Source organism: Oreochromis niloticus, linkage group LG19 (genome assembly GCF_001858045.2).
Source record: "Oreochromis niloticus isolate F11D_XX linkage group LG19, O_niloticus_UMD_NMBU, whole genome shotgun sequence".
NCBI lineage: Eukaryota > Metazoa > Chordata > Actinopteri > Cichliformes > Cichlidae > Oreochromis > Oreochromis niloticus.
Genome location: NC_031983.2, coordinates 21,580,968 through 21,607,707, shown reverse-complemented (window position 1 = coordinate 21,607,707; position 26,740 = coordinate 21,580,968). Strand labels below are relative to the sequence as shown.

At 36.9% G+C, this 26,740-nt stretch overlaps 1 protein-coding gene, 1 long non-coding RNA gene and 2 gene segments (V, D, J or C); all 4 read left to right on the top strand.

Moving 5' to 3' along the window:
* Positions 1 to 26,740, top strand: part of LOC100696704 (immunoglobulin lambda-1 light chain) — a 131,616-nt gene that overhangs the window by 99,975 nt on the left and 4,901 nt on the right. The gene's annotated exons all lie outside the window — the stretch shown is intronic.
* LOC109195935 (uncharacterized) lies at positions 657 to 4,441 on the top strand. The gene is made up of 4 exons (XR_003215193.1): positions 657 to 1,164; positions 1,244 to 2,677; positions 2,794 to 3,826; positions 3,906 to 4,441. It is a non-coding gene; the product is annotated as an uncharacterized LOC109195935 (long non-coding RNA).
* On the top strand, positions 6,394 to 17,951 carry LOC109195803 (T-cell receptor beta chain V region C5-like). The segment is given in 2 exon segments: positions 6,394 to 6,585; positions 17,608 to 17,951. Coding segments are annotated over 2 exon segments (339 nt in total).
* LOC112843080 (T cell receptor beta variable 9-like) lies at positions 10,908 to 14,556 on the top strand. The segment is given in 2 exon segments: positions 10,908 to 11,186; positions 13,930 to 14,556. Coding segments are annotated over 2 exon segments (360 nt in total).

Sequence of the window (26,740 nt, the reverse complement as noted above, 5' to 3'; positions counted from 1 at the left end):
TGCAGCAGTTCAATAAGTTGCATCAGTGCTGTGACTGTTGTAAATATAAATGCAGAAAATTAAATCATTTTTATGTTTTGTTATAAACATGAATCTCCTCTTGCTTGTGCTTTTTATATTCACTGGTAAGAACATTTATACTTATATTATTTAACTGTAATGTCTCTGGTAATTCTTCATTATATTTTTCATTGAATTTGCTAATTTTGCCTTTGTTTTCTCTGTTTTCTTGTTTTACAGATTTCTCCCACGGTGTTAAAATTGACCAGCCTCAATTTATTTCAAGCCGTGAAGGATCTGCATTTGTGACTCTGAAATGTGAACAAGATGACAGACAATATTACTACATGTACTGGTACAAACAAAGCAGCAGTGGGAAACTGGAGTTATTGACATATTCTACTGGTCAAAATAGCTCAAAGACTGAAGCTCCTTTTGAAAAAAGGAAGTACAGCATGTCTCGGCTTTCCGTGGTTAACTCCATTCTGCAGATACACCCTGTTAAGGCTGAAGACACGGCTCTGTACTACTGTGCTTCTAGTAGAACACAGTGGTTCAGGAAGCCTGAGCAGCTAAACAACAACCTCAGTGAAAAAAAATCACTACATGATGGGGAGGATGGATAAATGGAAAGGCTTATATCTGTAACTCAAGAACTGCCTCTGCAAAGTTCAGTCATGTCTCTGCATCACCACAAAGCTGATCTGTTTAGATAAGTGAGCAGGTGTTGGTACAGTAAAGATATTTTACTACGTTCAGTATTGTTTTCATGAAATAAAATAAAATTATGCCAATCAATTATTTGCTACTACAAGCTGGATTTGCACCTTTTGGATGATATTTCTCATATTCTTTAAATATTTTCAAAATCAGTAAATAATTTTCAATGGCCATGAAGGAACATGTGCATCAAGGGACACGTGAGCAGTTTTAAGGAGGCGGGAATGAAGGGGTGTGGTGTAAAGAAGAGAGAGGCTATAACTCAACATGTATACGTTTGTTAGACAAGAGCGACATGTAAATGTTTCACCGCAGAGATGTTAGTTTTGTAATTTTGCTGTGAAAGCAGTTTATTGTGTGATTTCACATATCTACATTTAGGTTTACTTTCTAGAATGCCTCCAACTCTGTACACATTTGGATTTATACTCGTGGTCCTTACAAGTAAGCTTAACAGTTTTGTCTTTTTTTGTTGAATTGCAATGCTCAAATTCACCTCACGTCACCTTTGTTTTTCTCACAGGAAAAGTGGAGAGTGTTACCTTTGAACAGTCGTCTGCTCAAGTTGTGAACACAGGGACTGAGGAGCTCAGGATTAACTGCAGGCATGATGGCAGCAACTTACAAGTAATGCTGTGGTACCAGCACAAGCAGAGTGATCAGGCGATGAGCCTCATTGGGTTCACAGTGCTTATGGGTGAACCAAACTATGAGAGCCAGTTCACAGACCGGTTTCAGATAAAAAGAGACGACACAGTGAAAGGCTCTCTGATCATCAAAAACCTTAATCTGTCAGACTCAGCTGTGTATTTCTGTGCTGCCAGCACACAGTAACGTGTTTCATGTCCCCGCTATACTAAAAACCTCTGATGGAAAACTAATGACAACGACACACTGTTTTTTCTTTTTGGAAGTTGAAACTTCCAGAAATGGGTTCAGGCTTCAGCATGAGCAGCTACACCATGTTCTGGTACAGACAGAACCACCATGGAGCTCCAATCGAGTTCCTTATGAGGGAATATGAAAAACCTGTGGGACGCTTAGAGTCATTTATCGATACATCCAAAAACAACTTCCCTGTACAAATAACTGAGCTGTATATCAATGACAGCAGCACCTACTACTGTGCTGCCAGTCACAGTGATACACACAGACCAGACACTCATACACATAACCAGCGAGTATGACAAACAAACCAGGCTTGTTTGGTTGTGAATGTCCTGGTGGAAATATAAGACAGAACATCTTCAGATCTATGTAGAATTAGGCAGATATGCTAGCACAATTACATTAATTTAATTTTAACATCGGAATAATGATAATAACTAATATCAAATTTGTCTTGCAAAAGTAATAAGCATACAGAAGCAGATTAAAGTCATGTGCTTCTGGTGTACACCAAAAGAGATTAAACCACGCAGTATTTTTGGAGGTAATAACTTTGTTTATAAATCCAAGTTTTGCATCACCATCTGCCCTCACTCTGTATGGAGGTGCATAATTCATTTAATACGGGACAAAGACATTGGGTTTGAAGGTTTTACTGGGTATAAAATTATGAAAAGAGCATGCAATAAACTGACTGATCATAAATAAAAGTATCAAAAACAGGACTAAAAAAGGAAGGGTGGCTAGCAGAAATCAACATTAGTTCATGTACCAGTAAAGTGATATAAACTGCCCCCTTGAGTCCTGCAAGCAGCACTGTCACAGTACACTGGAGAGAGGAAATTAAGCTGCAGTTAGTTTGGTGGCCACTGGGAGAGTGTTGCTGTAAAAAGGAAGCTGTGGAAAACTGTGGGTTGATGACATCGTGTTTCAGAAGCTTTGACTGCAGCAGTTCAATAAGTTGCATCAGTGCTGTGCCTGTTGTAAATATAAATGCAGAAAATCAAATCATTTTTATGTTTTGTTATAAACATGAATCTCCTCTTGCTTGTGCTTTTTATATTCACTGGTAAGAACATTTATACTTATATTATTTAACTGTAATATCTCTGGTAATTCTTCATTATATTTTTTCACTGAATTTGCTGATTTTTCCTTTGTTTTCTCTGTTTTCTTGTTTTACAGATTTCTCCCACGGTGTTAAAATTGACCAGCCTCAATTTATTTCAAGCCGTGAAGGATCTGCATTTGTGACTCTGAAATGTGAACAAGATGACAGACAATATTACTACATGTACTGGTACAAACAAAGCAGCAGTGGGAAACTGGAGTTATTGACATATTCTACTGGTCAAGATAACTCGTTCATTGAAGCTCCTTTTGAAAAAATGAAGTACACCATGTCTCGGCGTTCCGTGCTTAACTCCACTCTGCAGATACACCCCGTTAAGGCTGAAGACACGGCTCTGTACTACTGTGCTTCTAGTAGAACACAGTGGTTCAGGAAGCCTCAGCAGCTAAACAACAACCTCAGTGGGGAAAAAAATCACTACATGATGGGGAGGATGGATAAATGGAAAGGCTTATATCTGTAACTCTGATAGCCTCTTAAAATAAATTTCAGAGAGATACCAATGTGACATTATAGGACAAAAGAAATCTTATAAACAATAATAAAGAACATTTACTGACACATATAAAGTACAAGAACTGCCTGTGCAAAGTTCAGTCATGTCTCTGCATCACCACAAAGCTGATCTGTTCAGATAAGTGAGCAGGTGTTGGTACAGTAAAGATATTTTACTACATTCAGTATTGTTTTCATGAAATAAAATAAAATTATGCCATTCAATTATTTCCTACTACAAGCTGGATTTGCACCTTTTGGATGATATTTCTCATATTCTTTAAATATTTTCAAAATCAGTAAATAATTTTCAGTGACCATGAAGGAACATGTGCATCAAGGGACACGTGAGCAGTTTTAAGGAGGCAGGAATGAAGGGGTGTGGTGTAAAGAAGAGAGAGGATATAACTCAACATGTATACGTTTGTTAGACACGAGCGACATGTAAATGTTTCACCGCAGAGATGTTAGTTTTGTAATTTTGCTGTGAAACCAGTTTATTGTGTGATTTCACATATCTACATTTAGGTTTACTTTCTAGAATGCCTCCAGCTCTGTACACATTTGGATTTGTACTCATGGTCCTTACAAGTAAGCTTAACAGTTTTGTCTTTTTTTGTTGAATTGCAATGCTCAAATTCACCTCACGTCACCTTTGTTTCTCTCACAGGAAAAGTGGAGAGTGTTACCTTTGAACAGTCATCTGCTCAAGTTGTAAACACAGGGACTAAGGAGCTCAGGATTAACTGCAGTCATGATGACAGCAACTTACAAGTAATGCTGTGGTACCAGCACAAGCAGAGTGATCAGGCGATGAGCCTCATTGGGTTCACAGTGCTTATGGGTGAACCAAACTATGAGAGCCAGTTCACAGACCGGTTTCAGATAAAAAGAGACGACACAGTGAAAGGCTCTCTGATCATCAAAAACCTTAATCTGTCAGACTCAGCTGTGTATTTCTGTGCTGCCAGCACACAGTGACGTGTTTCATGTCCCCGCTATACTAAAAACCTCTGATGGAAAACTAATGACAACGACACACTGTTTTTTCTTTTTGGAAGTTGAGACTGTTCATCTTTTTATCAGGACAAAATTGGGGTATAACAAATCTATGTATTCTTTATGAAGTGTACTGTAACTATATATATGTAACAAATTTCCCTGTTTAACTACATTTAAGTTAATTTCAGCTTTAGTCTTTTTGTATGAAAAACTTTTTTTCTCTATAAACTATGTGCTTCACAGTACAACAATGCTAATTTAGATGTTTCTGTTCCAATGTTGTTGTTTTTTCATGTCTGCTGTAATCTTAATAAACAGTAAAATATATTAAAGTTCATGTGATCTTATAACTTCTGACTACTTAGACTCGACAGACTTGATGCACATTGATTTTGATGCAATGAGCTGTTTTTAAAGAATGATTTATTACTCTAATTATTTAGACAAAAAGTGTTTGCAAAGCAGTTTTTCAACTCTGGAAGTAGTCCTATACCAAAATATCATTAGGGTGACATAACAGAGACTTTTTAAGCAGAAATTTCATGAGGTAATAAGACAAGATTCTTAATATATAAAGCAGTAATATTGAACATTACATTACTTTTTTTTTTAAATGATTGTTTCCATCACCTTTGGTTTGTTATGATTAAATATGTACACCTACACAATCAATTAAATGTCACTAAATATATGTCAGCATCTGTTTTCAAAGTGGTCGCATTGAACAAAATTGTAGATGATACGTCCCCCAAATCACGTGGTCGTGTGACCTCATGATGCTTTTGTACTGAATACAGTGATGTTTACAACAGCTGCATCATTTCACTGGAGACAGCTCAATACTAACATGGTTGTCGCAGTTATTTACCTCTCATTTTTTGTTCACTCTGGTGGGTGTGGTAGCTGTGTATTTACTCACACTTTATTTACTGCCTAATAAGTGACAAATCTGAGTAAATTTACTTTTTTTCTCTGTGTTCTCTCCCATGGCTTCTAGGTCTGACTGTTATTGTTCTTCAGTCTAACGATCAAATGTCTTAACCAGGGAGAACAGTGATGCTGGAGTGCAAAATGGGTTCAGGGTTCAGCATGAGCAGCTACACCATGCTCTGGTACAGACAGAACCACCATGGAGCTCCAATCGAGTTCCTTGTAAAAGAATACGAGAAACCTGTGGGACGCTTAGAGTCATTTATCGATACATCCAAAAACAACTTCTCTCTACAAATAACTGAGCTGCATATGAATGACAGCAGCACCTACTACTGTGCTGCCAGTCACAGTGATACACACAGACCAGACACTCATACACATAACCAGCCTGTCTGTCACAGATGGCGTAAAGCAGGAAGGAGCTGTGGCTTGTTTGGTTCTGAATGTCCTGGTGGAAACATAAGACAGAACATCTTCAGATCTTGAAATCTATGTAGAATTAGGCAGACATGCTGGTACAGTTACATTAATTTATTTTTAATATCATAATAATGCTAATAACTAATATCAAATTTGTCTAGCACAAATAATAAGCATACAGAAGCAAATTAAAGTCATGTGCTTCTGGTGTACACCAAAAGAGATTAAACCACGCAGTATTTTTGGAGGTAATAAATTTGTTTATAAATCCAAATTTTGCATCACCATCTGCCCTCACTCTGCACAATTAATTCAATGCGGGACAAAAACGGTGAGTTTGAAGCTTTTACTGGGTATAAAGTTATGAAAAGAGCATGCAATAAACTGACTGATCATGAATAAAAGTATCAAAAAACAGGACTAAAAAAGGAAGGGTGGCTAGCAGAAATCAACATTAGTTCATTTACCAGTAAAGTGATATAAACTGCCCCCTTGAGTCCTGCAAGCAGCACTGTCACAGTACACTGGAGAGAGGAAATTAAGCTGCAGTTAGTTTGGTGGCCACTGGGAGAGTGTTGCTGTAAAAAGGAAGCTGTGGAAAACTGTGGGTTGATGACATCGTGTTTCAGAAGCTTTGACTGCAGCAGTTCAATAAGTTGCATCAGTGCTGTGCCTGTTGTAAATATAAATGCAGAAAATTAAATCATTTTTATGTTTTGTTATAAACATGAATCTCCTCTTGCTTGTGCTTTTTATATTCACTGGTAAGAACATTTATACTTATATTATTTAACTGTAATATCTCTGGTAATTCTTCATTATATTTTTTCACTGAATTTGCTGATTTTGCCTTTGTTTTCTCTATTTTCTTGTTTTACAGATTTCTCCCACGGTGTTAAAATTGACCAGCCTCAATTTATTTCAAGCCATAAAGGATTTGCATTTGCGACTCTGAAATGTGAACAAGATGACAGACAACATTACTACATGTACTGGTACAAACAAAGCAGCAGTGGGAAACTGGAGTTATTGACATATTCTACTGGTCAAGATAACTCGTTCATTGAAGCTCCTTTTGAAAAAATGAAGTACACCATGTCTCGGCGTTCCGTGCTTAACTCCACTCTGCAGATACACATTGTTGAGCCTGAAGACACGGCTCTGTATTACTGTGCTTCTAGTAGAACACAGTGGTTCAGGAAGCCTCAGCAGCTAAACAACAACATCAGTGGGAAAAGAATCACTACATGATGGGGAGGATGGATAAATAGAAGGGCTTATATGTGTAACTCTGATAGCATCTTAAGATAAATTTCAGAGATATACCAATGTGACATTATAGGACAAAAGAAATCTTATAAATAATAATTAAAAAAACATTTACTGATACATATAAAGTACAAGAACTGCCTCTGCAAAGTTCAGTCATGTCTCTGCATCACCACAAAGCTGATCTGTTTAGATAAGTGAGCAGGTGTTGGTACAGTAAAGATATTTTACTACGTTCAGTATTGTTTTCATGAAATAAAATAAAATTATGCCATTCAATTATTTGCTACTACAAGCTGGATTTGCACCTTTTGGATGATATTTCTCATATTCTTTAAATTATTTTCAAAATCAGTAAATAATTTTCAGTGACCATGAAGGAACATGTGCATCAAGGGACACGTGAGCAGTTTTAAGGAGGCAGGAATGAAGGGGTGTGGTGTTAAAGAAGAGAGAGGATATAACTCAACATGTATACGTTTGTTAGACACGAGCGACATGTAAATGTTTCACCGCAGAGATGTTAGTTTTGTAATTTTGCTGTGAAAGCAGTTTATTGTGTGATTTCACATATCTACATTTAGGTTTACTCTCTAGAATGCCTCCAGCTCTGTACACATTTGGATTTGTACTCATGGTCCTTACAAGTAAGCTTAATTGTTTTGTCTTTTTTTGTTGAATTGCAATGCTCAAATTCACCTCACGTCACCTTTGTTTCTCTCACAGGAAAAGTGGAGAGTGTTACCTTTGAAAAGTCATCTGCTCAAGTTGTGAACACAGGGACTGAGGAGCTCAGGATTAACTGCAGTCATGATGACAACAGCTTACAAGTAATGCTGTGGTACCAGCACAAGCAGAGTGATCAGGCGATGAGCCTCATTGGGTACACAGTGCCCCAGAGTAAACCAAACTATGAGAGCCAGTTCACAGACCGGTTTCAGATAAAAAGAGACGACACAGTGAAAGGCTCTCTGATCATCAAAAACCTTAATCTGTCAGACTCAGCTGTGTATTTCTGTGCTGCCAGCACACAGTGACGTGTTTCATGTCCCCGCTATACTAAAAACCTCTGATGGAAAACTAATGACAACGACACACTGTTTTTTCTTTTTGGAAGTTGAGACTGTTCATCTTTTAATCAGGGCAAAATTGGGGTATAACAAATCTATGTATTCTTTATGAAGTGCACTGTAACTATATATATGTAACAAATTTCCCTGTTTAACTACATTTAAGTTAATTTCAGCTTTAGTCTTTTTATGTGAAAAACTTTTTTTCTCTATAAACTACGTGCTTCACAGTACAACAATGCTAATTTAGATGTTTCTGTTCCAATGTTGTGTTTTTTTTCATGTCTGCTGTAATCTTAATAAATAGTAAAATATATTAAAGTTCATGTGATCTTATAACTTCTGGCTACTTAGACTCGACAGACTTGATGCACATTGATTTTGATGCAATGAGCTGTTTTTAAAGATTGATTTATTACTCTAATTATTTAGACAAAAAGTGTTTGCAAAGCAGTTTTTCAACTCTGGAAGTAATCCTATACCAAAATATCATAAGGGTGACATAACAGAGACTTTTTAAGCAAAACTTTCATGAGGTAATAAGACAAGATTCTTAATATATAAAGCAGTAATGTTGAACATTACATTACTTTTTTTTTTAAATGATTGTTTCCATCACCTTTGGTTTGTTATGATTAAATATGTACACCTACACAATCAATTAAATGTCACTAAATATATGTCAACATCTGTTTTCAAAGTGGTCGCATTGAACAAAATTGTAGATGATACGTCCCCCAAATCACGTGGTCGTGTGACCTCATGATGCTTTTGTACTGAATACAGTGATGTTTGCAACAGCTGCATCATTTCACTGGAGACAGCTCAATACTAACATGGTTGTCGCAGTTATTTACCTCTCATTTTTTATTCACTCTGGTGGGTGTGGTAGCGGTGTATTTACTCACACTTTATTTACTGCCTAATAAGTGACAAATCTTAGTAAATTCACTTCTTTTTTCTCTGTGTTCTCTCCCATGGCTTCTAGGTCTGACTGTTATTGTTCTTCAGTCTGAAGATCAAATGTCTGACCCAGGGAGAACAGTGATGCTGGAGTGCAAAATGGGTTCAGGGTTCAGCATGAGCAGCTACACCATGTTCTGGTACAGACAGAACCACCATGGAGCTCCAATCGAGTTCCTTGTAAAAGAATATGAGAAACCTGTGGGACGCTTTGAGTCATTTATCAATGCATCCAATAAGCTCTTCTCTCTACAAATAATTGAGCTGCATATCAATGACAGCAGCACCTACTACTGTGCTGCCAGTCACAGTGATACACACAGACCAGACACTCATACACATAACCAGTGTGTTTGTCACAGATGGCGTAAAGCAGGAAGGAGCTGTGGCTTGTTTGGTTGTGAATGTCCTGGTGGAAACATAAGACAGAACATCTTCAGATCTTGAAATCTATGTAGAATTAGACGGACATGCAGGTACAATTACATTAATTTATTTTTAATATCATAATAATGCTAATAACTAATATCAAATTTGTCTAGCACAAATAATAAGCATACAGAAGCAAATTAAAGTCATGTGCTTCTGGTGTACACCAAAAGAGATTAAACCACGCAGTATTTTTGGAGGTAATAAATTTGTTTATAAATCCAAATTTTGCATCACCATCTGCCCTCACTCTGCACAATTAATTCAATGCGGAACAAAAAACGGTGAGTTTGAAGCTTTTAGTGGGTAAAAAATTATGAAAAGAGCATGCAATAAACTGACTGATCATAAACAAAAGTATCAAAAAACAGGACTAAAAAAGGAAGGGTGGCTAGCAGAAATCAACATTAGTTCATTTACCAGTAAAGTGATATAAACTGCCCCCTTGAGACCTGCAAGCAGCACTGTCACAGTACACTGGAGAGAGGAAATTAAGCTACAGTTGGCTTGGTGGCCACTGGGAGAGTGTTGCTGTAAAAAGGAAGCTGTGGAAAACTGTGGGTTGATGAAATCGTGTTTCAGAAGCTTTGACTGCAGCAGTTCAATAAGTTGCATCAGTGCTGTGCCTGTTGTAAATATAAATGCAGAAAATTAAATCATTTTTATGTTTTGTTATAAATATGAATCTCTTCTTGTTTGTGCTTATTAGATTCACTGGTAAGAACATTTATACTTATATTATTTAACTGTAATGTCTCTGGTAATTCTTCATTATATTTTTTCACTGAATTTGCTGATTTTGCCTTTGTTTTCTCTGTTTTCTTGTTTTACAGATTTCTCCCACGGTGTTAAAATTGACCAGCCTCAATTTATTTCAAGCCGTGAAGGATCTGCATTTGTGACTCTGAAATGTGAACAAGATGACAGACAACATTACTACATGTACTGGTAGAAACAAAGCAGCAGTGGGAAACTGGAGTTATTGACATATTCTACTGGTCAAAATAGCTCGAAGACTGAAGCTCCTTTTGAAAAAAGGAAGTACACCATGTCTCGGCCTTCCTTGCTTAACTCCACTCTGCATATATACCCCGTTGAGCCTGAAGACACGGCTCTGTACTACTGTGCTTCTAGTAGAACACAGTGGTTCAGGAAGCCTCAGCAGCTAAACAACAACCTCAGTGAAAAATAAATTGCTACATGATGGGGAGGATGGATAAATGGAAAGGCTTATATCTTTAACTCTGATAGCATCTTAAAATAAATTTCAGAGATATACCAATGTGACATTATAGGACAAAAGAAATCTTATAAACAATAATAAAGAACATTTAGTGATACATACAAAGTACAAGAACTGCCTCTGCAAAGTTCAGTCATGTCTCTGCATCACCACAAAGGTGATCTGTTCAGATAAGTGAGCAGGTGTTGGTACAGTAAAGAGATTTTACTACGTTCAGTATTGTTTTCATGAAATAAAATAAAATTATGCCATTCAATTATTTGCTACTACAAGCTGGATTTGCACCTTTTGGATAAAATATCTCATATTCTTTAAATATTTTCAAAATCAGTAAATAATTTTCAGTGACCATGAAGGAACATGTGCATCAAGGGACACGTGAGCAGTTTTAAGGAGGCAGGAATGAAGGGGTGTGGTGTAAAGAAGAGAGAGGATATAACTCAACATGTATACGTTTGTTAGACAAGAGCGACATGTAAATGTTTCACCGCAGAGATGTTAGTTTTGTAATTTTGCTGTGAAAGCAGTTTATTGTGTGATTTCACATATCTACATTTAGGTTTACTTTCTAGAATGCCTCCAGCTCTGTACTCATTTGGATTTATACTCGTGGTCCTTACAAGTAAGCTTAACAGTTTTGTCTTTTTTTGTTGAATTGCAATGCTCAAATTCACCTCACGTCACCTTTGTTTTTCTCACAGGAAAAGTGGAGAGTGTTACCTTTGAAAAGTCATCTGCTCAAGTTGTGAACACAGGGACTGAGGAGCTCAGGATTAACTGCAGTCATGATGGCAACAGCTTACCAGTAATGCTGTGGTACCAGCACAAGCAGAGTGATCAGGCAATGAGCCTCATTGGGTTCATAGTGCTTATGGGTGAACCAAACTATGAGAGCCAGTTCACAGACCGGTTTCAGATAAAAAGAGACGACACAGTGAAAGGCTCTCTGATCATCAAAAACCTTAATCTGTCAGACTCAGCTGTGTATTTCTGTGCTGCCAGCACACAGTGACGTGTTTCATGTCCCCGCTATACTAAAAACCTCTGATAGAAAACTAATGACAACGGCACACTGTTTTTTCTTTTTGGAAGTTGAAACTTCCAGAAATGGGTTCAGAATTCAGCATGAGCAGCTACACCATGTTCTGGTACAGACAGAACCACCATGGAGCTCCAATCAAGTTCCTTATGAGGGAATATGAACAACCTGTGGGACGCTTAGAGTCATTTATCGATACATCCAAAAACAACTTCCCTGTAAAAAATAACTGAGCTGTATATCAATGACAGCAGCACCTACTACTGTGCTGCCAGTCACAGTGATACACACAGACCAGACACTCATACACATAACCAGCGAGTATGACAAACAAACCAGGCTTGTTTGGTTGTGAATGTCCTGGTGGAAATATAAGACAGAACATCTTCAGATCTATGTAGAATTAGGCAGATATGCTAGCACAATTACATTAATTTAATTTTAATATCGGAATAATGATAATAACTAATATCAAATTTGTCTTGCAAAAGTAATAAGCATACAGAAGCAGATTAAAGTCATGTGCTTCTGGTGTACACCAAAAGAGATTAAACCACGCAGTATTTTTGGAGGTAATAACTTTGTTTATAAATCCAAGTTTTGCATCACCATCTGCCCTCACTCTGTATGGAGGTGCATAATTCATTTAATACGGGACAAAGACATTGGGTTTGAAGGTTTTACTGGGTATAAAATTATGAAAAGAGCATGCAATAAACTGACTGATCATAAATAAAAGTATCAAAAACAGGACTAAAAAAGGAAGGGTGGCTAGCAGAAATCAACATTAGTTCATTTACCAGTAAAGTGATATAAACTGCCCCCTTGAGTCCTGCAAGCAGCACTGTCACAGTACACTGGAGAGAGGAAATTAAGCTGCAGTTGGCTTGGTGGCCACTGGGAGACTGTTGCTGTAAAAAGGAAGCTGTGGAAAACTGTGGGTTGATGACATCGTGTTTCAGAAGCTTTGACTGCAGCAGTTCAATAAGTTGCATCAGTGCTGTGCCTGTTGTAAATATAAATGCAGAAAATTAAATCATTTTTATGTTTTGTTATAAATATGAATCTCCTCTTGCTTGTGCTTTTTATATTCACTGGTAAGAACATTTATACTTATATTATTTAACTGTAATGTCTCTGGTAATTCTTCATTATATTTTTTCACTGAATTTGCTGATTTTGCCTTTGTTTTCTCTGTTTTCTTGTTTTACAGATTTCTCCCACGGTGTTAAAATTGACCAGCCTCAATTTATTTCAAGCCGTGAAGGATCTGCATTTGTGACTCTGAAATGTGAACAAGATGACAGACAATATTACTACATGTACTGGTACAAACAAAGCAGCAGTGGGAAACTGGAGTTATTGACATATTCTACTGGTCAAGATGACTCGTTCATTGAAGCTCCTTTTGAAAAAATGAAGTACACCATGTCTCGGCGTTCCGTGCTTAACTCCACTCTGCAGATACACCCCGTTAAGGCTGAAGACATGGCTCTGTACTACTGTGCTTCTAGTAGAACACAGTGGTTCAGGAAGCCTCAGCAGCTAAACAACAACCTCAGTGGGAAAAAAAATCACTATGTGATGGGGAGGATGGATAAATGGAAAGGCTTATATCTGTAACTCTGATAGCATCTTAAAATAAATTTCAGAGAGATACCAATGTGACATTATAGGACAAAAGAAATCTTATAAACAATAATAAAGAACATTTACTGATACATATAAAGTACAAGAACTGCCTCTGCAAAGTTCAGTCATGTCTCTGCATCACCACAAAGCTGATCTGTTCAGATAAGTGAGCAGGTGTTGGTACAGTAAAGATATTTTACTACATTCAGTATTGTTTTCATGAAATAAAATAAAATTATGCCATTCAATTATTTGCTACTATAAGCTGGATTTGCACCTTTTGGATGAAATATCTTATATTCATTAAATTATTTTCAAAATCAGTAAATAATTTTCAATGGCCATGAAGGAACATGTGCACCAAGGGACACGTGAGCAGTTTTAAGGAGGCAGGAATGAAGGGGTGTGGTGTAAAGAAGAGAGAGGCTATAACTCAACATGTATACGTTTGTTAGACAAGAGCGACATGTAAATGTTTCACCGCAGAGATGTTAGTTTTGTAATTTTGCTGTGAAAGCAGTTTATTGTGTGATTTCACATATCTACATTTAGGTTTACTTTCTAGAATGCCTCCAGCTCTGTACACATTTGGATTTATACTCGTGGTCCTTACAAGTAAGCTTAACAGTTTTGTCTTTTTTTGTTGAATTGCAATGCTCAAATTCACCTCACGTCACCTTTGTTTTTCTCACAGGAAAAGTGGAGAGTGTTACCTTTGAACAGTCGTCTGCTCAAGTTGTGAACACAGGGACTGAGGAGCTCAGGATTATCTGCAGTCATGATGACAGCAACTTACGAGTAATGCTGTGGTACCAGCACAAGCAGAGTGATCAGGCGATGAGCCTCATTGGGTACACAGTGCTTATGGGTGAACCAAACTATGAGAGCCAGTTCACAGACCGGTTTCAGATAAAAAGAGACGACACAGTGAAAGGCTCTCTGATCATCAAAAACCTTAATCTGTCAGACTCAGCTGTGTATTTCTGTGCTGCCAGCACACAGTGACGTGTTTCATGTCTCCGCTATACTAAAAACCTCTGATGGAAAACTAATGACAACGACACACTGTTTTTTCTTTTTGGAAGTTGAAACTGTTCATCTTTTTATCAGGGCAAAATTGGGGTATAACAAATCTATGTATTCTTTATGAAGTGCACTGTAACTATATATATGTAACAAATTTCCCTGTTTAACCACATTTAAGTTAATTTCAGCTTTAGTTTTTTTGTGTGAAAAACTTTTTTTCTCTATAAACTATGTGCTTCACAGTACAACAATGCTAATTTAGATGTTTCTGTTCCAATGTTGTGTTTTTTTTCATGTCTGCTGTAATCTTAATAACTAGTAAAATATATTAAAGTTCATGTGATCTTATAACTTCTGGCTACTTAGACTCGACAGACTTGATGCACATTGATTTTGATGCAATGAGCTGTTTTTAAAGATTGATTTATTACTCTGATTATTTAGACAAAAAGTGTTTGCAAAGCAGTTTTTCAACTCTGGAAGTAGTCCTATACCAAAATATCATAAGGGTGACATAACAGAGACTTTTTAAGCAAAACTTTCATGAGGTAATAAGACAAGATTCTCAATATATAAAGCAGTAATGTTGAACATTACATTACTTTTTTTTTTAAATGATTGTTTCCATCACCTTTGGTTTGTTATGATTAAATATGTACACCTACACAATCAATTAAATGTCACTAAATATATGTCAACATCTGTTTTCAAAGTGGTCGCATTGAACAAAATTGTAGATGATACGTCCCCCATATCACGTGGTCGTGTGACCTCATGATGCTTTTGTACTGAATACAGTGATGTTTGCAACAGCTGCATCATTTCACTGGAGACAGCTCAATACTAACATGGTTGTCGCAGTTATTTACCTCTCATTTTTTATTCACTCTGGTGGGTGTGTTGGCTCTGTATTTACTCACACTTTATTTACTGCCTAATAAGTGACAAATCTGAGTAAATTCACTTTTTTTTCTCTGTGTTCTCTCCCATGGCTTCTAGGTCTGACTGTTGTTGTTCTTCAGTCTAAAGATCAAATGTCTGACCCAGGGAGAACAGTGATGCTGGAGTGCAAAATGGGTTCAGGGTTCAGCATGAGCGGCTACACCATGTTCTGGTACAGACAGAACCACCATGGAGCTCCAATCAAGTTCCTTGTAAAAGAACACGAGAAACCTGTGGGACGCTTAGAGTCATTTATCGATACATCCAAAAACAACTTCTCTCTACAAATAACTGAGCTGCATATGAATGACAGCAGCACCTACTACTGTGCTGCCAGTCACAGTGATACACACAGACCAGACACTCATACACATAACCAGCGTGTTTGTCACAGATGGCGTAAAGCAGGAAGGAGCTGTGGCTTGTTTGGTTGTGAATGTCCTGGTGGAAACATAAGACAGAACATCTTCAGATATTAAAATCTATGTAGAATTAGACGGACATGCAGGTACAATTACATTAATTTATTTTTAATATCATAATAATGCTAATAACTAATATAAAATTTGTCTAGCACAAATAATAAGCATACAGAAGCAAATTAAAGTCATGTGCTTCTGGTGTACACCAAAAGAGATTAAACCACGCAGTATTTTTGGAGGTAATAAATTTGTTTATAAATCCAAATTTTGCATCACCATCTGCCCTCACTCTGCACAATTAATTCAATGCGGAACAAAAAACGGTGAGTTTGAAGCTTTTAGTGGGTAAAAAATTATGAAAAGAGCATGCAATAAACTGACTGATCATAAATAAAAGTATCAAAAAACAGGACTAAAAAAGGAAGGGTGGCTAGCAGAAATCAACATTAGTTCATTTACCAGTAAAGTGATATAAACTGCCCCCTTGAGTCCTACAAGCAGCACTGTCACAGTACACTGGAGAGAGGAAATTAAGCTACAGTTGGCTTGGTCGCCACTGGGAGAGTGTTGCTGTAAAAAGGAAGCTGTGGAAAACTGTGGGTTGATGAAATCGTGTTTCAGAAGCTTTGACTGCAGCAGTTCAATAAGTTGCATCAGTGCTGTGCCTGTTGTAAATATAAATGCAGAAAATTAAATCATTTTTGTGTTTTGTTATAAATATGAATCTCCTCTTTTTTGTGCTTCTTATATTCACTGGTACGAGCATTTATACTTATATTAGATAACTGTAATATGTCTGGTAATTCTTTATTATATTTTTCATTGAATTTGCTGATTTTTCCTTTGTTTTCTCTGTTTTCTTGTTTTACAGATTTCTCCCAGGGTGTTAAAATTGACCAGCCTCAATTTATTTCAAGCCAAAAAGGATCTGCATTTGTGACTCTGAAATGTGAACAAGATGACAGACAATATTACTTCATGTACTGGTACAAACAAAGCAGCAGTGGGAAACTGGAGTTATTGACATATTCTACTGGTCAAAATAGCTCGAAGACTGAAGCTCCTTTTGAAAAAAGGAAGTACACCATGTCTCGGCCTTCCTTGCTTAACTCCACTCTGCATATATACCCCGTTGAGCCTGAAGACACGGCTCTGTATTACTGTGCTTCTAGTAGAACACAGTGGTTCAGGAAGCCTCAGCAGCTAAACAACAACATCAGTGGGAAAAGAATCACTACATGATGGGGAGGATGGATAAATGGAAGGGCTTATATGTGTAACTCTCATAGCATCTTAAGATAAATTTCAGAGATATACCAATGTGACATTATAGGACAAAAGAAATCCTATAAATAATAATAAAAAAAAACATTTACTGACACATATAAAGTACAAGAACTGCCTGTGCAAAGTTCAGTCATGTCTCTGCATCACCACAAAGGTGATCTGTTCAGATAAGTGAGCAGGTGTTGGTACAGTAAAGATATTTTACTACGTTCAGTATTGTTTTCATGAAATAAAATAAAATTATGCCATTCAATTATTTCCTACTACAAGCTGGATTTGCACCTTTTGGACGATATTTCTCATATTCTTTAAATATTTTCAAAATCAGTAAATAATTTTCGGTGACCATGAAGGAACATGTGCATCAAGGGAGACGTGAGCAGTTTTAAGGAGGCAGGAATGAAGGGGTGTGGTGTAAAGAAGAGAGAGGATATAACTCAACATGTATACGTTTGTTAGACAAGAGCGACATGTAAATGTTTCACCGCAGAGATGTTAGTTTTGTAATTTTGCTGTGAAAGCAGTTTGTGTGATTTCACATATCTACATTTAGGTTTACTTTCTAGAATGCCTCCAGCTCTGTACTCATTTGGATTTCTACTCATGGTCCTTACAAGTAAGCTTAATTATTTTGTCTTTTTTTGTTGAATTGCAATGCTCAAATTCACCTCACGTCACCTTTGTTTTTCTCACAGGAAAAGTGGAGAGTGTTACCTTTGAACAGTCATCTGCTCAAGTTGTGAACACAGGGACTGAGGAGCTCAGGATTATCTGCAGTCATGATGACAGCAACTTACAAGTAATGCTGTGGTACCAGCACAAGCAGAGTGATCAGGCGATCAGCCTCATTGGGTACACAGTGCCTGTGGGTGAACCAAACTATGAGAGCCAGTTCACAGACCGGTTTCAGATAAAAAGAGACGACACAGTGAAAGGCTCTCTGATCATCAAAAACCTTAATCTGTCAGACTCAGCTGTGTATTTCTGTGCTGCCAGCACACAGTGACATGTTTCATGTCCCCGCTATACTAAAAACCTCTGATAGAAAACTAATGACAATGGCACACTGTTTTTTCTTTTTGGAAGTTGAAACTTCCAGAAATGGGTTCAGGCTTCAGCATGAGCAGCTACACCATGTTCTGGTACAGACAGAACCACCACGGAGCTCCAATCGAGTTCCTTATGAGGGAATATGAAAAACCTGTGGGACGCTTAGAGTCATTTATTGATACATCCAAAAACAACTTCTCTCTACAAATAATAAGCATACAGAAGCAGATTAAAGTCATGTGCTTCTGGTGTACACCAAAAGAGATTAAGCCACGCAGTATTTTTGGAGGTAATAACTTTGTTTATAAATCCAAATTTTGCATCACCATCTGCCCTCACTCTGCACAATTAATTCAATACGTGACAAAAACGGTGAGTTTGAAGCTTTTAGTGGGTATAAAATTACGAAAAGAGCATCCAATAAACTGACTGATCATAAATAAAAGTATCAAAAAACAGGACTAAAAAAGGAAGGGTGGCTAGCAGAAATCAACATTAGTTCATTTACCAGTAAAGTGATATAAACTGCCCCCTTGAGTCCTGCAAGCAGCACTGTCACAGTACACTGGAGAGAGGAAATTAAGCTGCAGTTGGCTTGGTGGCCACTGGGAGACTGTTGCTGTAAAAAGGAAGCTGTGGAAAACTGTGGGTTGATGACATCGTGTTTCAGAAGCTTTGACTGCAGCAGTTCAATAAGTTGCATCAGTGCTGTGACTGTTGTAAATATAAATGCAGAAAATTTTTTAAAAATTTATGTTTTGTTATAAACATGAATCTCCTCTTGTTTGTGCTTTTTATATTCACTGGTAAGAACATTTATACTTATATTATTTAACTGTAATATCTCTGGTAATTCTTCATTATATTTTTCACTGAATTTGCTGATTTTGCCTTTGTTTTCTCTATTTTCTTGTTTTACAGATTTCTCCCAGGGTGTTAAAATTGACCAGCCTCAATTTATTTCAAGCCGTGAAGGATCTGCATTTGTGACTCTGAAATGTGAACAAGATGACAGACAACATTACTACATGTACTGGTACAAACAAAGCAGCAGTGGGAAACTGGAGTTATTGACATATTCTACTGGTCAAGATAACTCATTCATTGAAGCTCCTTTTGAAAAAATGAAGTACACCATGTCTCGGCGTTCCGTGCTTAACTCCACTCTGCAGATACACCCTGTTAAGGCTGAAGACACGGCTCTGTACTACTGTGCTTCTAGTAGAACACAGTGGTTCAGGAAGCCTCAGCAACTAAACAACAACCTCAGTGGGAAAAAAAATGACTACATGATGGGGAGGATGGATAAATGGAAAGGCTTATATGTGTAACTCTGATAGCATCTTAAAATACATTTCAGAGATATACCAATGTGACATTATAGGACAAAAGAAATCTTATAAACAATAATAAAGAACATTTACTGATACATATAAAGTACAAGAACTGCCTCTGCAAAGTTCAGTCATGTCTCTGCATCACCACAAAGCTGATCTGTTCAGATAAGTGAGCAGGTGTTGGTACAGTAAAGATATTTTACTACGTTCAGTATTGTTTTCATGAAATAAAATAAAATCATGCCATTCAATTATTTGCTACTACAAGCTGGATTTGCACCTTTTGGATGATATTTCTCATATTCTTTAAATATTTTCAAAATCAGTAAATAATTTTCAATGGCCATGAAGGAACATGTGCACCAAGGGACACGTGAGCAGTTTTAAGGAGGCAGGAATGAAGGGGTGTGGTGTAAAGAAGAGAGAGGATATAACTCAACATGTATACGTTTGTTAGACAAGAGCGACATGTAAATGTTTCACCGCAGAGATGTTAGTTTTGTAATTTTGCCGTGAAAGCAGTTTATTGTGTGATTTCACGTATCTACATTTAGGTTTACTTTCTAGAATGCCTCCAGCTCTGTACTCATTTGGATTTATACTCGTGGTCCTTACAAGTAAGCTTAACAGTTTTGTCTTATTTTTGTTGAATTGCAATGCTCAAATTCACCTCACGTCACCTTTGTTTTTCTCACAGGAAAAGTGGAGAGTGTTACCTTTGAACAGTCGTCTGCTCAAGTTGTGAACACAGGGACTGAGGAGCTCAGGATTAACTGCAGTCATGATGGCAGCAACTTACAAGTAATGCTGTGGTACCAGCACAAGCAGAGTGATCAGGCGATGAGCCTCATTGGGTACACAGTCCTTATGGGTGAACCAAACTATGAGAGCCAGTTCACAGACCGGTTTCAGATAAAAAGAGACGACACAGTGAAAGGCTCTCTGATCATCAAAAACCTTAATCTGTCAGACTCAGCTGTGTATTTCTGTGCTGCCAGCACACAGTGACGTGTTTCATGTCCCCGCTATACTAAAAACCTCTGATGGAAAACTAATGACAACGACACACTGTTTTTTCTTTTTGGAAGTTGAGACTGTTCATCTTTTTATCAGGACAAAATTGGGGTATAACAAATCTATGTATTCTTTATGAAGTGTACTGTAACTATATATATGTAACAAATTTCCCTGTTTAACTACATTTAAGTTAATTTCAGCTTTAGTCTTTTTGTGTGAAAATTGTTTTTTTCTCTATAAACTATGTGCTTCACAGTACAACAATGATAATTTAGATGTTTCTGTTCCAATGTTGTGTGTTTTTTCATGTCTGCTACAATCTTAATAAATAGTAAAATATATTAAAGTTCATGTGATCTTATAACTTCTGGCTACTTAGACTCGACAGACTTGATGCACATTGATTTTGATGCAATGAGCTGTTTTTAAAGAATGATTTATTACTCTGATTATTTAGACAAAAAGTGTTTGCAAAGCAGTTTTTCAACTCTGGAAGTAATCCTATACCAAAATATCATTAGGGTGACATAACAGAGACTTTTTAAGCAGAAATTTCATGAGGTAATAAGACAAGATTCTCAATATATAAAGCAGTAATATTGAACATTACATTACTTTTTTTTTTAAATCATTGTTTCCATTACCTTTGGTTTGTTATGATGAAATATGTACACCTACACAATCAATTAAATGTCACTAAATATATGTCAACATCTGTTTTCAAAGTGGTCGCATTGAACAAAATTGTAGATGATACGTCCCCCAAATCACGTGGTCGTGTGACCTCATGATGCTTTCGTACTGAATACAGTGATGTTTGCAACAGCTGCATCATTTCACTGGAGACAGCTCAATACTAACATGGTTATAGCAGTTATTTACCTCTCATTTTTTATTCACTCTGGTGGGTGTGGCAGCTGTGTATTTACTCACACTTTATTTACTGCCTAATAAGTGACAAATCTGAGTAAATTCACTTTTTTTCTCTGTGTTCTCTCCCATGGCTTCTAGGTCTGACTGTTATTGTTCTTCAGTCTGAAGATCAAATGTCTGACCCTGGGAGAACAGTGATGCTGGAGTGCAAAATGGGTTCAGGGTTCAGCATGAGCGGCTACACCATGCTCTGGTACAGACAGAACCACCATGGAGCTCCAATCGAGTTCCTTATAAAAGAATATGATGAACCTGTGGGACGCTTAAAGTCATTTCTCGATGCATCCAATAAGCTCTTCTCTCTACAAATAATTGAGCTGCATATCAATGACAGCAGCACCTACTACTGTGCTGCCAGTCACAGTGATACACACAGACCAGACACTCATACACATAACCAGCGTGTCTTTCACAGATGGCATTAAGCAGGAAGGAGCTGTGGCTTGTTTGGTTGTAAATGTCAGAGCACCTTTGTCTTGGTGGAAACAGAAGTATAAGATAGAACAGATTTCAGCTCTTCAAACATATGTAGAATCATGTGGAAATTCTAGAACATTTACAATTTACATTATTTTTGATATCAGATCAATGAAATGTAACGACAGAAATCTGTCAGCATTGCTTCACATTTTTCAAAGCCATCCAATAGATTATAACAGAGTCTTCACCTCGACAATTTTGGCATCTGGGCCTCATGTTTGACATCCCTGAACAAGAACTTCGGTGTGTTTGCACCAAAAGCAATTAGACCATGCAGTCGTTATTGGAGGTAATAGCTTTTTTGTAAATCCCAGCTTTGCATCATCATCTGCACTCCACAATTAATCTAATACAGAATACAAAAAAAGGGAAGAGAATTAACATAAGTGCAATCTGTGTAACTAGCAGATACAGTGGTTAGTGATAAAAACTGCCCCCTTGAGTCCTGCAAGCAGCACTGTCTCATTACTCTGAAAAAACTAAATTAAGCTGCAGTTGGCTTGGTGGCCACTGGGATATGATTGCTCTAAAAAGGAACCCCCTGTATGAAAAACTGTGGGTTGATGACATCTTGTTTCAGAAGCTTTAACTGCAGCAGTTCAATAAGTTGCATCAGTGCTGTGCCTGCTCAGCCTGTTAGAAATACAAACGCAGAAAGATATATTTTATTTGAAATAATATAATCACTGTAAAAATGAATTTCCTCTTGTTTGTGCTTTTTATATTCACTGGTAAGAACATTTATACTTATATTAGATAACTGTAATATCTCTGGTAATTCTTCATCATATTTTTTCACTTAATTTGCTGATTTGCCTTTGTGTCTTTGTTTTACAGATTTCTCCCGCGGTGTTAAAATTGATCAGTCTCAAATTATTTTCAGCTATGAAGGAACCAAAAATGTGACCCTGGATTGTAAACAAGATGACAGTGACTATTACTACATGTACTGGTACAGACAAAGCAGTGATGAAAAACTGGAGTTAGTGGCATATTCCCTTAGTAAAGATAACTCGAACATTGAAGCTCCTTTTAAAAATTCACAGTACACCATGTCTCGGCCTTCCGTGCTTGAATCCACCCTGAAGATACACCTCGTTGTGGCTGGAGACACGGCTCTGTATTACTGTGCTTCTAGTATAGCACAGTGGTTCAGGAAGCCTGAGCAGTTAAACAACAACCTCAATGAAAAAAACAGGAAGAGTTGGGGAAGATGGATAAATAGGAATGATTATGCGTTTAACTCTGATGGTCCCTTAAAATGAATTTAAAGGAAATGCCAATGTGACACAAACAGATACAATAATTCTTATAAAAAACAATTAAAGAACATTTATCAATACAAAAAGTACAAGAACTGCCGTTTCACAGTTCAGTCATGTCCCTGCATCACCACAACGCTGATCTGTTCAGATAAGTGAGCAGGTGTCGGTACTGTAAAGATATTTTACTACATTATTACTACAGTATTATCCTCACAAACTGTTATCAACATCCATGTGCTTTAGTTTCTACTTCATTCATTTATTTATTTTGGTGTGTTAGGTTTGATACGATCAAGTTCAGAAGATTATCACACACTGACCTCTACTGGGTTTATACGGGATAACAATTATTCCAAATAAAGTGCAATTTATACTTAATGTTATAGCTACTGTACACATGCTCTCATAAAAATGCTTATAGTTTGCACTATTAAGTCTGTTCTCAATGAAATTTTAGGTTTAAATATGAGAACAATTCTTGTGCTGCAAATTATTTACTCATCCTTAAATGTCAAACATGTAAACATACATCAGCCTTTACACATGTAACTGATGGGATGTTTGAATATATAATTAAGTAAGTTCTGAAATGTTCCAAAATACATTATAAAACTTAGTAATAAATTAAAAATATGAATAAGAATAATTGAAATGTAAGGTATTATAAGGTAAGTATAGCCCAGGCTAATTTGCAGTGGAGCAAATGTAACTAAATAAATATATATTTAGACATAAATACAGTTTTAAGGAATTTGTACATAACAACGGTACTCAGTATGTGATTACTTTAGTTAGCTCAAACTTATGTTGTGTAAAATATATCAAATAAATATTTTTTACATCAGTACCTACATACAATTTTATATTATTATGAAATGGCTCGTTGTGTTCTTGACTATGACTATTATCTTACAATTCACTTCAGAATAATAACTTTTGCTCTTTTATTTCTATGATTCTATATCCACACAATCCAATATTATGTTATAATTTGTCAAAATGTCCTTTCAGTTATACAAACTATATCATTTATGTGATAAATTTACTCTTATGAACTGGACTAGACAGCAGAAGTTCATCCATAAACAATCAGATTTTACTTTACTGGTATTACTGGTGTCAAGTACCTAGTGCTTGGTTGTTTTGCATGCCATGCTTTTATAGCGTTCTATGCGGGGTCTATCTGAAGGTTACAGTTACCGAAAAGCGTGAGCATCCATTTATAGTATTTCTCATCTTGCTTGCCGATAACTGATTGGATAAAGAGCTGTGACCACCAGAAATGTCATTTCCTCTGAGCGACTACAAACACAAATAAAAAAGTCTCTTTGTTTTGTTCTGCCCTCCCTTCCTGCTTCTTTTCTTAGCTGTCACAGAAATAGCAGCAGTCAGGTTGGAGCGCGTTCATCCGTCAGTCAGCCCGACTTGCACAGCTGCGCTCACAGGCAGACAGAGATGGAGGCTGAGATAGGGAGAAGCGGGGTGGGGGAAGGAGAGAGGAGAGAACGAAAAAGACGCAAGGTTTTTGTGTGATGCTTTTTCACCGTGGGGACAGGGGGCCACGGTGATACAATCCCATAGAGCCGTCGTACAAAAACCTCCTCCCATTAAAATGCATTGTGAAGACTGCTACATGCAACTTAAAACGCTGGCAGAGCGGAAAAATCACTAATCTGAAGGTGTCTGGGATGGAGGAACACTTTGGTAGTGAAAACCTTTTCCTAAGAAGTAATTTTAATGGGAAATAAGTTTTTAAAGACTTGCAATTCATATTTGAAGCCGTTGGATGTTTGTATTGTTATCTCAACAAACACAAAACAAATCTGGTCATTGTGAAGCTCACCCTCCATGTTTAAAGTGTTTAAGAATCATCTGGATTATTAGAATATGTGTAAACTGGATGTTTCTGGAAAGTTTTGAGAGTTTTTGGCAGAGGAGGCCTACAGCGTGACTCTGGAGCTGAAGCTTACTTTGGAAAAGGAACAAAACTCACTGTTTTAGGTAAGTTGGATATCTCAAAGCTTTGATTCATCCTATTACGCAGAAATTGGTGTAAATGCTGGTTTGACAGTGAAGGAAAATTATGTTTTCATAAAAATCTAAAATATTGAGCTAAAAACGGAGCACTGTGACCTACAATAATCCTGCTTACTTTGGCCAAGGAACCAAGCTGACAGTTTTAGGTAAATATTCCACTTTACTTCCATTTTTTGACAAATACGACTTTGGCTATAGACTTAGTGTTAAGATAAGTGTTCAATTATACTAACTAAAGGTTATTCTGGTGTAAAAAGAGTTTCATGCTGAGTATTTTGCACTGTGACCAACACACAACCTGCTTACTTTGGCCAAGGAACCAAACTGACAGTTTTAGGTAAATATTCCACTTTACTGCGTCGTTTTGTGAACTGTAACTTTGTTTAGAGCCTTAGCATTGACAGGAGTATTAGTAAAGACTATTGTCAAAGATTGTTCTGATACAAAAAGAGTTTCATGCTGAGTATTTTGCACTGTGACCAACAACTACCCTGCTTACTTTGGCAAAGGAACCAAACTGACAGTTTTAGGTAAATATTCCACTTTACTGCGTCGTTTTGTGAACTGTAACTTTGTTTAGAGCCTTAGCATTGACAGGAGTATTAGTAAAGACTATTGTCAAAGATTATTCTGATACAAAAAGAGTTTCATGCTGAGTATTTTGCACTGTGACCACCGGCCAACCTGCTTACTTTGGCAAAGGAACCAAACTGACAGTTTTAGGTAAATATTTCATTTTACTACAGTTTTTGATAAATATGACTTTAACTATAACCATAGTATAAACAGAAGTATCCCAAAAGACTATCCTCAAAGATGATTCTGATACAAAAAGAGTTTCATGCTGACTATTTTGCACTGTGACCTACACTGATCCTGCTTACTTTGGCCAAGGAACCAAACTGACAGTTTTAGGTAAATATTTCACTTTACTGCGTCGTTTTGTGAACTGTAACTTTGTTTAGAGCCTTTGCATTGACAGGAGTATTAGTAAAGACTATTGTATAATAGAAAAAGAGTTTCATGCTGAGTATTTTGCACTGTGACCAACAACCAACCTGCTTACTTTGGCCAAGGAACCAAACTGACAGTTTTAGGTAAATATTCCACTTTATTTCTGTGTTCTGATGAATGTACCTTTCTTCAGAGGCTTAATACTCACAGGATTATTAGTAAAGACAATCCTCAGAGATAATTCTGGTGCAAAAACAGTTTCTTGCTGAGTGTTTTTGCACTGTGTCAGGGCAGCGAAGCTTACTTTGGAAAAGGAACAAAACTGACTGTATTAGGTAAATATTTCACTTCACTACTCTGTTCCGAAAAATGTACCTTTCATCAGAAGCTTAGTATTGACAGGATTATAAGTAAAGACAACCCTCAGGCGTAAAAAGAGTTTCATGCTGAGTATTTTTGCACTGTGACAATGCTAACGAAGCTTACTTTGGCCAAGGAACCAAACTGACAGTTTTAGGTAAATATTTCATTTTATTTCTGTGTTTTGATAAATGGATTTTTGATTAGAGCCTTAGCGTTGTCAGAGGGATTATCAAAGACGTTTGTCAAAAGTTATTCTGGAACAAAAAGAGTTTCATGCTGAGTATTTTGCACTGTGAACACTGGCAATCCTGCTTACTTTGGAAAAGGAACCAAACTGACAGTTTTAGGTAAATATTTCACTTTTTCTACTGTGTTGGATGAAAATCGATTTG